The 17,019-nt window shown below is 36.0% G+C and overlaps 1 protein-coding gene across 1 annotated transcript in view; it reads left to right on the top strand.

Annotated features, from left to right (window-relative positions):
* shtn1 (shootin 1) overlaps positions 1–17,019 on the top strand; it is a 283,793-nt gene that overhangs the window by 165,312 nt on the left and 101,462 nt on the right. Inside the window, exons 5-7 of the mRNA XM_039737252.1 lie at positions 3,164–3,317; positions 8,398–8,495; positions 8,584–8,665. Of these exons, the coding sequence (XP_039593186.1) occupies positions 3,164–3,317; positions 8,398–8,495; positions 8,584–8,665 (334 nt within the window). The remainder of the gene's footprint in view (positions 1–3,163; positions 3,318–8,397; positions 8,496–8,583; positions 8,666–17,019) is intronic.

Genomic DNA, 17,019 nt, shown 5'->3' with positions numbered 1-17,019 from the left:
TATATGTTATATTGCAAACTAAGCTTGGTAACAGCTTGTTTAGACAGCGTTTTTTTAAGAAAAATTATCTACTGTACTGTAACTTTTTAATGTCCTGTCAATAGTAGGAATATGTTTTTGAAGGCAGTGCAAACCAAAAATAATCTGAGAAATGGAAGATTGAATAACAAAATAAGTAGTTTTCTACTGATGCAAAACCTCCATTTATACTGTTACAGAAGTGACATACAACAGAAAACAAGAGCCTGTTGGGTTAGAATTTATAGAAAGGACTACAGGCTTGTATTATAAAGAAAGTTTGGGTAATTCCAGTTTATTAATTAAGGTAGAACTAGCGGAATTTTGTGCTGCTCCAAAATCAATTGCCACCTTTTAATATGGTGTTTAATACAAATTTCTTGCACAGATTTTGCCTAGTAAGACCTATCCCACGAGCTTTCATGTTAGCAGGAGTCACAAGGCTATTTTCCCTTGAAGGGCAACTAAACATCCAATGCTGTTATTCTCCACACTTAAAACACAATTTTCTTTTTTCTGTCTGTTGTGTCTGATTGTTTTCAATGTAATCTTGGATTCCATTAAACTTTTTACACCCTTTCTTAACCTTCTGTATTTCACTCGCTAGTAAAATGATAATCTCAAACATATCATACAGGTTAGAATCAATTTCTGTCATATTAACATGCTGCTCCCCTACTTACCCCTGTAATCTATGAACATCATGAAAATCCAGGGGGAAATTCATTGTGACGATCCAAACTTTTGCACCAGCTCGCAAGAGATAGTAAATGAAAAGCAAAAATGAACAGGAGATTTGTTGATGAAAGAACAAGTTTACTGTCAAAAATAAGGGAGATAAAGAGATCTTTCATCAAATTTATTATGCAGTCAAAAACAAGTGCAGAGATTCGAAAACTAGAAAGGACTAAAGAAATAATCTTTTAACGTATTGAAACTAGCATTTATCTGTCTCGCTTCGATACCCTGAAACATTCATAGTGACCTTCCTACAGCTGCTAAAATGATGTTATAAACTACCTCATCCTTGGGAATTCTGTGAAGGATCACCATGCAGATGGCAGAAACGAGTGTCTAAAAATAGTGGCACCCTTGTGGAAAACAAAATTACATCACAATAAGACATTATTAAATGTTAAACTTTGTCAAGGTGTATTATTCACAAAAATAAATATCAAAATCTAATTTCTTGAGTCTCAAAACCTTATAAACCATATATATTTTGTCCAAAGCTCAGGTATTGAAGGTAACATGGATTTTATCTCATAGCAGTTCAGGTCTTGGCTCAGTTTACTGTTTTAAATCTAATTCTAGTGACAGCATGTCTTCTGATTTTTGACTAATGGTGGCTCACCTTTCTACTTCATTATGGGTTTTGTGTTTGACTTTGGCAACTGACTTCCAGCTGTTCACTTTTAACTATGTCAATGGTTTAACATTTCTGTTTGATAATAGTTACTTTTACTTTCATCATTAATTCTCAGTACAGTTTCCTGAATAAATACGTATTTCCTGTTTTAACTACCCCATTCATGCGGGTGGCAACTTTCCATTTTGCCAGCAGGTGTTTCAGGGAGGTCAGCTGAAACTAAAAAAGGAGGTGGACTTTGCCTATGTTGTGATCTGGCAAACTATACTGGATAATGCTGATAACACAACACCAGCATATTTTTATTAATACTACTCTCTGTTATCTCACTCGAACTTGTGTCCCTCTGCTTCAACTCATCCCAGTGGCAAAGAGCACATTTGTTCATTAAGCCTAAGTGCAGTGAAGGGACAACATCACAAGCAAGTCAGAGAATGTTCCAAGCTAAATTCAAAGAGCATCAAAGACACATTTAAAAGTGATTCTTTGTTTTTGGGCAGAGCTAATTTTAGGATTAGAAAGGTGAGAAAACATAGTAGCATTAGACTGTTTACTAGTCAGCCTCCAAGACCTGAGAAATGCTGATGCAGTGCTGAGTCATTTTATGAAATGTACACTGCACACTGATGCAGCAGATAACTCTTTTCAATTGAAAGGACTTGGCACTTCTGGGAAAATGATCTAAAATATTTAAGAGCTTGTTGATCACATGAGATGGCTTGAATTTCCCAATAGTCACAATTTTTTAAGGGAAATGGACAGTAGCCTTTCAAAATATAGATGGCTTTACATCAGTACAAACAGATCTTGCCTTTTGCAGTCTTGGAAAGGACACAAGGGTAATCACATAAATAATAAGATGCTGACCATTAACCGAAAGGTACCGTGGGCTCCTAACAGGGTATACTGGAGGTTGTGAAAATGTCCCAAAAATGGTTGGACATCTCAAACTCTGGGGTTGATACCCCCCAGATAGTGTGTACCTCCCACCATGCACTTACTTCCAGTAGTGGTCCATCAGTTAATCCCTCTGTAAACTGGACTGTCTTCGTGTGCCACTTAATGGGTATCACTATCAAAAAGGTGCATGGACTAGTTACTCCAATTTCCTGTTAAAGGCTTGCTCCCTTCTTGTATTGGTCCGGTTTTTGCTAATTTGCAGTTTGATTAGGTGAAACGGTCTACAATAGTTTTACACCAATAGTATTAATCTTTTACTTTATCAGCTATTTGCCTACCTTGGTCTTTCCCTACTATTTCTCAAACAATTTTACTGCTTACTTTGAAACTGTCTACTGTAATGTGACTTCCAAATACAGACATCACCAAATTCCCCACATATTTTTCCTTCACCTATCCAGTTGTTTGTGATTGTGTCCCCTAATGCCATATTGCCACATTACTGTGCATTGCTTTCAAGCTTAAAAAACATCAGTTTCACTGTCTTGCCCTCTTAGTTGTTTATTGGCGTTATTTATGATAAAGTTCAGGTGCTTATTTGTGTCAATCCCTTTTCTTTTGCTCTTTTAAACGGATTTTAATTTGAAGTTTCATTTAAAATTATTCTTTCTACTTTAGGCAGCTGTTGTAATTCCTTCTGAAGAATGGAATATCATTTCTAGTAGACATCTAGTTAAAGTCAACATCATTATTAGTTTTATAAGGACAAAATGGGAAATTTAGTTTAGAATACTTCAAAAGCCGAAGATTCTGTAAAAATCTTCAAGTTAATTTTTTCTCAGTATTCCATCCTGATAATATATGTGTGTTTTTCAGCTGAACAGACAGAACAGGTCTCTGAAAAGGCTAAGCATGAAGTGTATGGCAAAGCTGGGACCTGAAGTTCTTGCAGAAATCAACATTGATGACGGAGAAGAAAATGATGATTGTAAAACATGCACCTCTGTTTCTTGTCAGCAACAAAAGAAAGGTGAAATATCAACATCTAAAGCACTACAAATACAAATAATGGAAATGTTGATTTTTTTTTCACATGCCTTTTAGATACTGTTCAGTTCAACTTTATGAATTATACTAAACCATCAAAACTTAATAGCTCTATGTTTTTCTTTTAGTTTGTAAGAAGGAGTCATTACAAAGAAAAGTCAAAGATCGAAACTATTATGTTGGAATTAGGAGAAAATAAAAGCCTCCTATATGGCAGGGGTGTCCAACTCCAGTCCTGGAAGGCTACTGTGGCTGCAGGTTTTTCTTTTTACCACTTTCATCATTAATGACCAATTTTTCTTGTTAATTGACTTAATTTCCCTTCATTTTAATTGATGTGTCTTTTTTAAGAATCAGTCCTCTGAATTGTTTTTTTCTTAAATGGCTGCCAAACAAAAATGAGGTGTGAAGTGAGCCAACAGATGACCAGCTAAGTCAGAACCTCAAACTCCAATCAGATTCTCAATTAAAAGCAGATATTTATTGTTAAACTTGACTTGCTTGTATGGAATGTTATTTTATTTTAATAAAATCAATAAAATGCAAAAAAAAAAAAAGCAGGTATTTGTTGTTAGTTAAACTTGTTATTTAATTCCTTGGTATGTTGGTGTTCTCATTCTGCAACAACAGACATTTCCAAAATGTTTTTTGTGAACCTGAAGAGGTCATCATTATTAAAAACTTCACCTGTGTTTATTTTCAGATATTGTGGATGTTGATTCTTTTTGTATTCCATTATTGTTTGGCCGCTAAATAAGGAAAAAAGAAACAAGAGAGAGGGTCTGAGTCTTAAGTATCAAGTCAATTACAGATAAGACAAAAGAAGTCTAGCAACATCAAAAAACTGTTCAATAATTAAGAAAATGGTTAGAATGAAAACTTGCAGCCACAGTAGCTCTCCAGAATAGAAGATGGGCATCCATGCTGTATGTTATGTTTTAATGCTAATAGCAAGAACCAGTATTATAGGGTACAGTGGACAGAACCCATCCCAACAGAATCAGCATGAGTCCGGAACCAAAACTGGAGAAGCAGTGCAGCACAGGGCACACTTAAGGATAAGATTCAACAATTCAACTAACATACTAAACCTTCAATCTAGAAAGAAAAACAAACATATATAAGAGAAAATGCAAAATTAATGACATGGTGCTGTACATTTCTCACCCATGCTCATCTCTACCACATGTATTGAAACAACTGGTGGAATTTTTGAATATTTCTGGGTTCAGGATTAACTTGAATAAAAGCATAATATTCCAAGTGAACAGTCTTGCATGTTATCTTACATAGCATTGGTTTTCACCTGCACTTACAGTCAGAAAAACTTAAAGGTTTTTTCAATTTGATAGAAAGTATCAAAGCAGTCATTAGCTGCTCATCTCCTCATTGTACCTTAGCTGGGAAAACTAATATTGCTAAAATGAATATCCTTGCAAAGTTCAATATTTCTCATAGTATTTACATACAGTATATAAAAAAAAAATATTCAAAAATGTGTACACTTGTTATCCAGTTCATTTAGAATGCAAAATGGCCATGCTAATGGTTTGTTCTCTGTTCCTGTCAACACTAATTATCGCCATTTTCCCAGTGGTACATCATTTACTCAAAGTATGGTGCAACATAGGAGATACTTTAAAACAGAAGTAGTATTTCCAGGTGCTTCCATGCGTGACTTAAAGCAGGAATGGTCATGTTTAAGTCCGGGAGGACGCAGAGTCTAAAGGTTTTTGTTCCTAACCTTAATTACACTGTAATTACTGCGCAAACTGCCTTTTTGTGCTTAATTTTATTTAAATTGTTTGTTTATTAAGAGTCTTGCCCCTTAATTGTTTTTTTAGTCTTACACAGCTTTATGTGTTGTTTTAAGTTGCTTTTTATTTTGTTGACCAGCTGCCCATTTACAATGAGATGTAAATGACAAAGGAAACAGCAGTTCACCAGCTGTCGTGGCCCCATTTACACCTGTGGAGTTGTCAGTCCATTGCATGGGCAACACACACCAAACACACACTAGGGCCAATTTATTGTCACCAATTCACATTACTTGCAAGTCTTTGGACAGTGGGAGGAAACCGGAGCACCCAGAGGAAACCCTCACAGACACAGGAAGGACCGAGGGCACACACCCTGGCCCTCCCAACTGTGAGGTAGCAGTGCTGCCGTGGTGCCTTCTTGCCACCCAAAAATGTAAATTTGCTTCATAGAAATTTTAAGTGCAACTAGTTACTGATTTAATTAATTCAATTCAAATTTCATTTGTCACATACAAGTATGCACATAGTGCAAATTAGTAGTAAAATGCTCAGTTATAGAGGTTCAAGAAGAATATACAGTAAATGTTGTATTAAAAAAATATCCACACATTAAAACTTATGGCTTGATTAAGAGAGCTGCTGCTGTCGATCACAGGCTTGTAGGTGGCATTAAGAGTTCAGATCTGCTCAGTTGTAGTGCAGGTTTTCGTTTAAAGGCATTGACATTCAAATAGAGCAGGTCCAGTTTGTTGATCACAGGTTGATCATACTAATTGAAGTTTGTTTGTTCCAGTGTCCCCCAGGTAGGTCACCAATATTCTAAGGTTGGAATGACTCACTCAATGAAATATTAATACAAAGTGAATTACTTCTGTTCCAGTGTTAATAAACATTAACTTTAACAAGAGCTGGCTTTCTGGCAACAGGCATCTACCAGAGGAAACTGACCGACAGGCCAGAAATACCTCAACCAAGCTTCAGTGTCGTCATGCTTACTGCACTGTAAGCCATAAACTGACTGATACGGTGCTGCATTCAGTTTCCGTCTGGTATTTGTGTACAGGTCAACATAAAAGGGCAATTTGCCTGGTTTTCTTAACATAATTAAGGTAATTGACTGCACTCGTTTTTGAATAAGGGCACTTGGCAAGAATGAAGCTGCTTTTGTTAACCACAAGCAGTTGCATTCCATTCTTGACCTTTCATATATGGCGCCATTCACATGACAGCATGCAAACACTATTACTGGACTTTGACAGCCATTTCCCCCACAGTGCCCAAAGCGTGCGCACCCTAGTAACATAAGTGCCAAACCTCTGTGTACATAACACAGTCTTTATGGTGCACACACCTATTTACTATCATAAAAGTAAAAATAAATATTGCCCTAATTTTTTTTTTTCTTTTTTTTCACTAGTGCTACTAGTGAAAAACAACACGTAGATTCATGTTGGATTAGTGGATGCCCATTCTAAATGCTTTTTATCAAGTATGGACATAATAAATACAATATGTGTCCAGTAATTAGGGAATATTGTAAGCCGTCTTTTAAATGTTATCCTACATTGTTTTAGGAAACCTCTAGAGCTATTAACATCATCTGCATATTTAACAGAATATGGAATCAATAGTTCTTTGGCGTGACTGTAACTAGCACCAAGCCGAGGACTGCTTGTAGCATCTATATTTTGGGTTAGTCCGTCATCAGTTTGTTCATTATTTTTGCCTCCCCCTGCAGTTATCTGCATGTTGTTGGAAAGGCTCAACTTGGAATAGCTCAAACACATCCAAGTTTTTATTAAGCAGATCACTTTTTAAGACTGAACAACCTGATGACCAAGCCAAAACATAAATCAAAAAAATTACATAAATTATAGTATTTTTATTATTATGTCAAAAATACAAACAAAAGTCACAGACAAAAGGTACTTGACATGAAAATAGATTTAAGCAAGGAATGTGTGCAAAGGTTTGAATATATCCACAGCTAAGTCAGCGAAAGGTGACGTTGTATCCCGTTGTGCAGTAAGTATCAGGGTCGCAACTTCTGAGACTCCACCCCTAGTAATTGCGGCTGCATCTTAATGACTGGTAAACAAAATGGCAACAATTGTAACATAAACAAACTTGTGACTGAAATGGTCTGAATAAAACCTAAACTATATGTTGTAAAAAGGAATAAACCTAAAAAATAATCATTGATTCTTAAAACCAAAAATAGGGTTTCCTTTTATCCAAATATGGGGAAAAAAATACTAAATACGTCTTGTGAAAGGCACTATATAGCGCCTGACCCGACACAGATTGGACACAGCAGGCACATGTAAAATAGAAGGACTTTTTATTACTCTTCAGCCGGAGGGCACGTCTTCCCCATACCCCCCCCAGCCACAACACAGTCTCAAACACCAGTACAGCACAAGCACTCTTCTCCTCCTTGGCACCACCACTCCTACCTCGCAACCTTGTCCTCCTCCACCCGACTCTGGCCGATGAGTGGTGGTTGCTGGCTCCCTTTTATAGGTCACCTGGAAGTGCTCCAGGTGTTTGATCACCAAGATCTGGCGGCACTTCCAGGTGTGATGAGTCTGTTGCCCACACGGGCTCAGGAGTCCCAAACACAGCACCCCCTGGCGGTACCTGTGAGACCCAATAGGGCTGCCCCCAACTCCAATTCCCAGGGAGCCCTGTGGGAAACCGAGGCACTACACCAGCCCAGGGGGACGGCCATCTAGCGTCCAGGGGGAGGTATTGCACTGTCCCCTGAATACAGTGTGCAGGGGCGTCCCGGCTGGGCATGGACACCAGTTGCCTGTCACAGTCTTATATAACAAGCACACAAAAACATAATAGTTACTGGAATTGTGGGAGAAGCTCTTCCTCTTGTTTTTTATTCTAGTTATTTTTCCTTCTAGTTTGGAGCTTAAAAATTATATACATGAAAACATATGTGATATTCCGGTGTTTGAATGACTTAAACAATAATGCTCAAAGGATTTTTCTTTGCACATTGATAGAAAGAATTATTTCATTCATTTATACACTGCTGCTTCACAGTCAACTAAACCAGACTACATACTTTATTGAAACAAAATACTGTACAGTATACCTTTTACAGTATGTGACTGCAAAGAGAATTGTGTTATCAATTCAGATTAGAACTAAATTGTGATTTTAATAATGATTTGTATTTGTCTAGAAAAGCCTATCATTTTTGTAATTTTCTATTTTACCTTCTATCTTTATTTTTTTATGACACTGTTGTATTGGAAATGCTTACTTAGTTTTAATATAATTCTGCAGAGCTACACATGAAACTGCTGTCTGCAGAGGAAGAAAAGAAAAACGTTGCCATTGAATTACAGGCTTTAAAAGACAGGCTAGAAGATGTCACAGAACAGGTAAAGTGTATTTTGAATCACTTACTGTATATTAAAATTATACAGTACAGTACAGTTTCCCCTAACTGTTCTCTTTTTTTTGTAATAGCTAATGAAAGAGAAACAAGAAAACATTGTTTTGACTGCAGAAATACTGAAACAAAAAAAAGTACTGAATACTTACAACAGAGGTGAGTTTTTACTTTTTTTTTGGGTTGCATGTGAAATTAGATAGTTGTAGCTAAAACAGTTACTCGCCAGTCCAAAAACAGATACCTGTTCTTATTTTATGTAATAACATTTTCATAGAGATTTTCTTGTTGGAATAGTTGCTAAGATTTTACATATTTACTGTAAAACATTGGTCATTTTATTTCTAAATTGGCATATTATGACTTTTTGCCTACATTGTAATAGTAAATAAGGGGTAAACAATAAGTAAGTAGCTGCTGTCATCTGATATTCAATGTACATATGTGAGAAACAAATCATCCTTCAGTTCACCAACTGGATGTACCTTTTTTGAATCACCTGTGTTTTATGTAGATGTCACATACAGGACGAAAAAGGGTGTGAGGCTTGCTAAAAGTGCTTAAAAGTATGCCAAGACCTTATCTTCTCAGCCCAGATATGGGCTTGCCGCAGGCTGCTAGCCCCCCACCACCACAGGCAGGCTTTAGCATGCACAGGCCTAAAAAGGATCCTAACAAAAATATAATTTTAGAGGGTTCAAGGAATACCAAAATGCCCTACAAATCATGTAACCTCTCGCTAGATGAAATAAATCCTGACAAGAATCTTTCAAAATTGATAATTTTTTAGAAAAAGAGCAAAAGGAAGCATACAGTTAGAAAAGTCAGGTAAAAAGGACACAAAGGATTTGTCTGAAAAAACAATCCAAAGAAAATAAGTCACAATACAAAATCAGTAATCAAAGAACAGAACCAATAATCAAAAAAGCAGAAAATGAAAAAGTAAACATTGCTAAGGTCCTCTGTCCAACCTAAGTATAAAGTCAGATGGAGGAACCAGCAGCAGTGATGTCAAGGTGGCATCGCTCCTTAAGGTTCTACCCACAAAACACAAGATATAGCAAATAATTTAAAATTATTGTACATTAACAGTAAACAATAAATAAACATAATAATGTTAGCATGAAAATATGAAGAATACTTCACAATACAAAAAAAGGGAAAATAAAAACAAACCAGGGCCTCCCTGTAACATAACTTTTTTTTTATAAACCAAGGCCTTAAGGATCATCTGCTGTAGGTGTTTCAATTGAGCAAGTGCTTCTGCCTTCTTTCATTATACATTTTCTTATGGTGTAGTCATCAAAACTAACTTTAACATAGAGGGTCCCTAGGGTTCTTTGATACTTTGATGATTAATTAATGCCATGCTCTCATCATGATTTTGGCCTGAAGATTCCCTGTTATCTCAAAGATCTCTGACTGCTGTACCATGGATGCCCCAGACCTTTAGAAATGGGTTTGTAGTCCTATCATAGTTATGGTCATAATAGATTTTCTACCAGAAGTATAGTTTAGCTTTATGATGGGCAGCACAGTTTCTAGTCACCAAAACACAGTGCCTGAGAATAAATTGACAGTGTCTTTTATTATATGTTGTGGCGGACCTGGCATAACCTCCCCTGGAACGCTAGGTGGAAGCCCCCCTGGGTTGCAGTAGTACCTTGGACTCCCACAAGGTTCCATGGGAGATGGAGTTGCATACAGCCCTGTTGGGATCCGAGGGTGCCTCCAGGGGGTGCTGCAGCAGGTGGCTCCTTTCTTCCGGGTGTGGCGGAAGAGCTGCCGGAAATACAGTATGCCAACAAGCAACTGGAGCACTTCCATGTGTCGTATTAAAGGAGCCAACAGCCACTACTCCAAGAACTAGAGTTGGAAGGAGGGATACTAAGCTTGCCAGAAGGAGTGTTATGTACTGTGCTTGTGACTGTGTTGTACTGGTGGGAAACGGGTGAAGACATTTACCACATGGGAAAAAGGAATAAATTAAACCCGTATGTGCCTTAAACTTCTGTCCAATGCTTGTCTATTGTCAGGTTGAGGTGGCGGTGCCCACCTAGAGGTCTACAATGTATTTAAGGGACTTGAAGGAATAAAGGGTGCTTTTTGTTTACTATAAGTTTCATCAAATCAGACATCACTTGAATCCAGTGCTTCCAATCTGCTTATGCTGTCTGCCTCAAGGGCAGGCTGTATTTCTTTTCTTTGTCTGTTTGTACCTTTTTACAAACCTGTTCAGAAATAACCTTTCTTTTGGGCATTATTTGCAGCCACAGTAAGCTTATGACCTTTCTTCAAGCAGAAGGTTTGCATTTGTATAGTTTTTCTTGGCCTTATCCATTTTCAGTGTATAAAGGCTCACAGCTTGTGTTTTGTCCTTATCTGCTAAATCTGTAAGGAAAGCAACTTAGCATAGCCTACAGCATGGACTGATGTTCAGCACAGCCTTAGACAAGCATTTACACATTAGACTACCAGAAATCTGCACAGGACATGTTGCAAGTTTTTTTTTTTTTGCTCTCCTCTCTCTGTTTAGCTAGATGTGATAACTAAAGTAATCAGGTCTGTGCTTAAAAAAAAATGTAACATCCAGAATGGTGGAGGGGTCCTGAAGATTTAAAAAATCTTTGGAAAGTTTGAACATTAATCTGCTACAAGCTTTAATGAGCTACATAAAACAAATTCTAGTAAATGAACGTCTGACAGTTATAATAATGGCTGATCATGCAAAATAAGGTAATGCTAGAGAATTACCTAACGGTGCAAAGTGGAATTGCAGTTTCAGTGTTATTTTCAATAGGATTTACTACTTGGTAAGAAATTCATTCCACCTTTTCATTGTTTTTATTTATTTATTTATTTTACTTTTTTTGTAAATCAGTTTGACACGTTAAACTTCTTGTTCTTTGAGCCTGACATTCCATAGATGTGTCAATCTATCAACAAAGCCCATTATTAACAATAAATTAGAGAATATTCCTGCTGATGTACAAGGTAGCGCACAGGAAAATGTGTGTCACAAATAACAAACCCATTGACATTCTAAATGAATTACTGTTGTCAAAAAGAGAATAATTGGAGTTTAGGCTTCCATTTAGTTCACCGCGGTTGTGTCTTATGACAATATGCTTATGCAAAATGAATGATGTATTTAAAAGTCAGCAAGATTCATACAACTGGTTCTACTGATCATTGTTTGCCTCTACTTGTACTGCACTTTTAGAATGGCGGAGCTTTGTGCTGGATTAGTAGGTTTTTGGAATTTTCCTGCCAGATGGATGTGAATTGAAAGAAACATATTATCAAAATAATTTTGAAAGACTCCTTAAAAAACTCAGCAAGCAGCATTGCAATCTCCAGACAACCAGACAAAGGAAAATAATATATTTATCAGAAATTGTCATCATTTTTTGATGTTCTTTTAAAAAATGCATTTGTCGATACAGCTTTAATAATGAAGTCTTCATAGCATAATACTACAGAAATGCAAATCTTCACCCTCAACTGGCTTTGTCCAATTCAGAATTATCATTCAATTTACGCACCCAGTCTAGGTGGCCACAAATCCCAGCCTAGCTCAATCCCTGCTTTCCCGGTTACCCAGTATAGTTCCCTTGAGGCATTTCAGATCTTCTGACATGATCTTTTCACTAGCCTAAGGCTAAACTGCAGAAGCCTTAGTTAATGCTCATTGAACTTTGTTGGTTCTACTACATAGTCCTGTGTCTTTGTACTACCACAAGTAGTATGGGCAGTGACTATTTTCATAAGGGGCCAGAAAAAAAGACATCAACTAAAACAGAAGTAAATATATGTAACTATAGAAATCAGATGAACACGGCCATATAATCAAATCATAATTTATTACATAAAAGTAATTTTTCTAGGAAACACAGGCTAAGCTATTCTTTATTCTTTTCTCCGTAACCTCAAATGATAAGGAAGTGACTTTTGTACTGCAGAAGTAATGTAGTAATAAAACAATGTGATTTAACTGTTTGATGTAAAAACAGATAAGGAAACACCCTGTTTACTGTCTCCTGTGAAGCAGTAATATGATTTAACCATTGGTGTAAGGAAACTATGTATTAGGATGCATCAATCCTTTACTGTGTCAGTGTTTGCTCAAATAGTCTATCTCACAACTTCAGGACAGTAATATAATTCTATTCAATGTACAAATAACCACCTGTTTAGCTACTCAAATCGCTTGTCTATATATATTGTTTTTTAGACAGGCATTTTGAGTTACATTGAATGGTGTATCCCAATGTTGAACCTCTGACTCCCCAAGCACTTTGTAAATAAAATCTTGGTCAAAATGGGTATCATAATTTCTTCCTTTAAAGAACCTGAAATATTCCTAATTTAATGGGAATTCTACAGTACAGACCTGCTGCTGACACCACTTCCAGGTCATTTTTTTAGAAACACAGTAGCAACTGCTCCTCCAGATGGTGGTACCCACAAGATGGCATCAAAAAGTAAACACACACACAAAAAAAATCAAGTACTTAAAAAACTTTCAAATAGGAACATTCAACTCTAATACATGCAACAGAAAGCTCCCCAGAAGAATACAGGAGAACAGAAAAAAATTAAATTACAGGTATATTATAACATTCTTTAGATTTGTCAATTTTCATTCACATGTCTCAAAATGGCACTGAAGAGCCACACATTTTTTCTCTTGCAAATAATATCTGCTGCCTCTTGTCCTGATGGTTTTAAGATTCTAAGAAACTCCCCAGTTGTGCTGTTCCCATTGTTATTTTCCATTGATTTCTATAGACATTGTATGTACATTTTATTGATTGTTTTTATTTCTCTTTCTTAAAATGTCAAAATGATTGCAAACTCAAAATGTCTCAATATTTACAAGCAATTCACCTCGATTTTAAATTATTTTGTAAAATGACTTAATTATTTCTAGTTTTTATGAGCTTGTTGTTTTGTAAATTGCTACAAAATGTGCTATACAAAAATTATTGTATGTATAATTATTTTCCAAGGAATAATTCACAGAAAACCTAAATATTGTGTTGCTTAAAGAAATTTCCACTGGGTATTTTTTAGTAAAACAATTTTTAATTAATCTTTCAGAAACAATTTAGTAATCATCTCTTCTCTTTTGAAAGTGTCAACTTGCTATTTCCAATATAATCATTTTTTAACACTTTACTATGAAGGCCTGAAAGATACAGAGTACAAGCTTGTGTGCCAGATGTGAACGGTGTAAACAGAATAGTGAAATCTTCATTCAGCCAAACTGAACTGTGAACCTAAATATATTTTTAAAGCAAATACTAACACCATAGGTGATGTTATTTTTGACGGTTGGATCACTTGAGGCTACTGTTATTATATTTTTGTCAGTTTATTTGAGGTGTGAGTTTTGAGATGGCATTTAACTCAGTGGTAATATATTTTTGCAAACAGGATAGTGTGTGACTGAGATTAAGTATTTATTTATCCATTTATTTTGCCAAATATATTAATTTGAGCTTGTTATATTAAGTTGATAGGGGTATTCCCTTAGTTATGTTAAAGTGTTTGTCTACTTTATATATTAGTGCATAGTCAATTGGAGGTTCTGTTATAACCCCCACAAGCTAAATAGTAAATGTAATATTCTAATCATTTTTTGTCCCTCTAACTACAGACTTGTTGCAGTTTATCATCTGCCATGCAGTTTGGGAGGCATGGAGGGCAAAGAGTTTGTAACTGAACTTACCGTACATACAGAATGCATTGAATGTACTAAAGTTAAGCCTTTGTAAGTTTGCCATAGAGAAATAACACAACTTTAAGAATAGAAAGTAACTGAAATTTACATGAGAAATTTAAGACTGTAGTGAAATAGAGAAGAAACCTTTTGGCCTTTATTCTGCATGTGTATTAACCTTTTTCTGAATTTTTGTGATTTGTTCCTTTTTAAGTCTTTTGGACAGAGAGATTTCTTTGTTACTCATTTTACTCATGCTGAATCCAATCTTGCCAACTTAGTAGCTGACAGATTTATGGTTACCCGGAAAAGACGCAACTACAGAGCATATACAACTGAATAGTAGCTTGACAATTGGATTCAGGTAATGTACATACACCATCAGACATTGCTATCTCTATATAGGTCAATGAAGATTTGCAATGACATTCAACCATTGCATATATAGGTTTCCCCATGCTAATCAAAAGTAGAGCATACCTGTCAAACTTTTCACAAACTGAAATGGAATAAAGTAAAGAAGCAATTACCATTATTTTAAATGGGATAGTGTTTCCAGACCCAAAAATAACCTACCAAACCATACTAAATATCACATAAAACCTAAAATAACACTAACAAATATTAGAAGTGGGAATGACATTTATTAATACATAATTCATATCATGTATAAATTACAAATAGTGCTTATACAATGTCGTTTCACTTACAAGAATTGTGCAGAAAGCTAGTACCATGGAAGGTGGATAGGTGGTAAGGACCATGGTGTGATAGGCTCAGTCAGAGTTTAGGTTGTGGGAAGTATAGGAGACTAGAGTGTAGAATCCATTAACATCTCATCATCATCTGAAGCCATCTGGGCAGGCAGGGCACTAATGTCTATATCTTCTTCTATGTCTGCCTGCCTGCCTCAATGTCAAAAGTCAAGGCTCATTGTCTCCTGTGGCTAACGTAGAAGGCTTGAAATACAACAGTATGCTTGACTGCTTAGCCTTCTGGATTTTTCTATCATACAGTTCTTTATAGGCATTCAAATCATCCTGCAAATCTGACCCATGCCCATTGAAAGTTAAAGTCACACTTTTCTGCAATCACTAAAGCACTGTTAGTTGTCGCGAAAATCTCACACAAATGCTTCACATTCAGTTCCTGGGCAACTTCCATTTCGGACCTTTCACTATTGCATTTGGCTTTGGTTTGTCTCCTTTCTTCTTGCAATTGTATCAGCTCAAACACAAAATAAATCGAGATAAAACACAAATGCACACAGAGACAATTCAAAGTTATGGCTGCTTGATGCTAGTTTAGTTTTGAGGCGTGAAAATTGACGGCAACACTCTTGCTGCTTGTTTTGCATGCTGCTTTTATAAAAGATCACTGCAAAACAAATGCTTAAAACTGTTTTGACTTTTATCCTTTCTTCGTATTAATCCTCTTTAGATTTCTTTTGTTTAGCAGAAACAGGTACTAATGACCTTCAAATGTATGTCTTTTGTAAAAGTGAAGTGAAGCAAGCTGCTTTATTATTTTGTGTAGCACCTTTCATAAAGAAAATTAAAGAAACCATTTTGTTGTATTGATTATATTAACATTTGCAAAATAATATTTTCATTTACATAGCTTATTTGAAATGTTCAACACTGTGAAGAGATTTAATTAATTATTCTTATATGTATGTACAACTCACAGATGACACTTTATATTTCACAAAATTGAATCTCATATATATATTCCCAGCATGATATATTTGAAAGTATTCAGCTTCTGGAATGAAGGCATTGAATATGTAGATAGTAATAAGCACACACCAGAAACTCCATTTTGGACAATCTGCATACACAATACATTGACAGTTTTTACAAATGTGCAAGCTTGGTTTAGAATAATCTCAATTGCAAAAGTTAAATAAACTAACTCCCAAAGAAGAAAAGGTAAGTAAATCTAATTCCCAATGAAGATAGAGTGTTTACTCAAGTATTTTCTGCTTAAATATGTTATTTAATTCAACAAGGAATTACCCGAGCATGCAAGTATACATACAGCAAAAATTTAAGCACACTAGTTACATGTATACATGAACCGTGAAACCATACATGTTATTTACAGGTTCTTTCCACATATACAGTATGTTATGGCCAGTCTGTCTCTTTTGGACAGGGGAATAATTTTAGGGAGAATCCCAAAAGTGTTGGGATGCCAATTGGGTTGCCACTTTTAATTCTCAAATAATATAGCTCAAAATCAGTGCTTATGGGCACAAAAAAGAAACAAAATAAAGCAGCCTTTCTGGCTTTGTGGAAAGGTTTGCTCTTGAGAGCAGGTCAGTCATAGCCAGCTCTGTCCTTTTACTAATTCCGGGACCAAATAAGAGGCTGACATCAGAAGGCATCGGATCTCTATAGTCCTATGGCAGGAAGGGACGGGGCTGTGTTCCCACAAGAGGTATCTTCTTGCTGTTGCAACAGAAGAGAAAAAAGATGAGGCTGTTAGTTACAGCGTCTCCCCTCTCACCCCAGCGATGTATTGCATACCTGTGATAAGCCAGGTGTGTGTTCCACTGACACGCGTGTGTGACAATCTATATAAATGATCATTATAAAGTCCTTGTGCTGTATTAAATAATCATAACTGCATGTGCATGATATGTGAATGATAAAATGAATCTGTTAAAAGGGCAAGTAAAATAGTTTATTATATTTTTACATAGATGTGTTTTTGAAATTGTTAATTTTCAACATATCCACCATCATCAAGTATACAAATTATGATGTGATTCTGAACTTCTACA

The sequence above is a fragment of the Polypterus senegalus genome, chromosome 1 (genome assembly GCF_016835505.1).
Source record: "Polypterus senegalus isolate Bchr_013 chromosome 1, ASM1683550v1, whole genome shotgun sequence".
Lineage (NCBI taxonomy): Eukaryota > Metazoa > Chordata > Cladistia > Polypteriformes > Polypteridae > Polypterus > Polypterus senegalus.
Note: the sequence above shows the minus strand (reverse complement) of the source record. Positions and strands in the feature narration are given on the sequence as shown.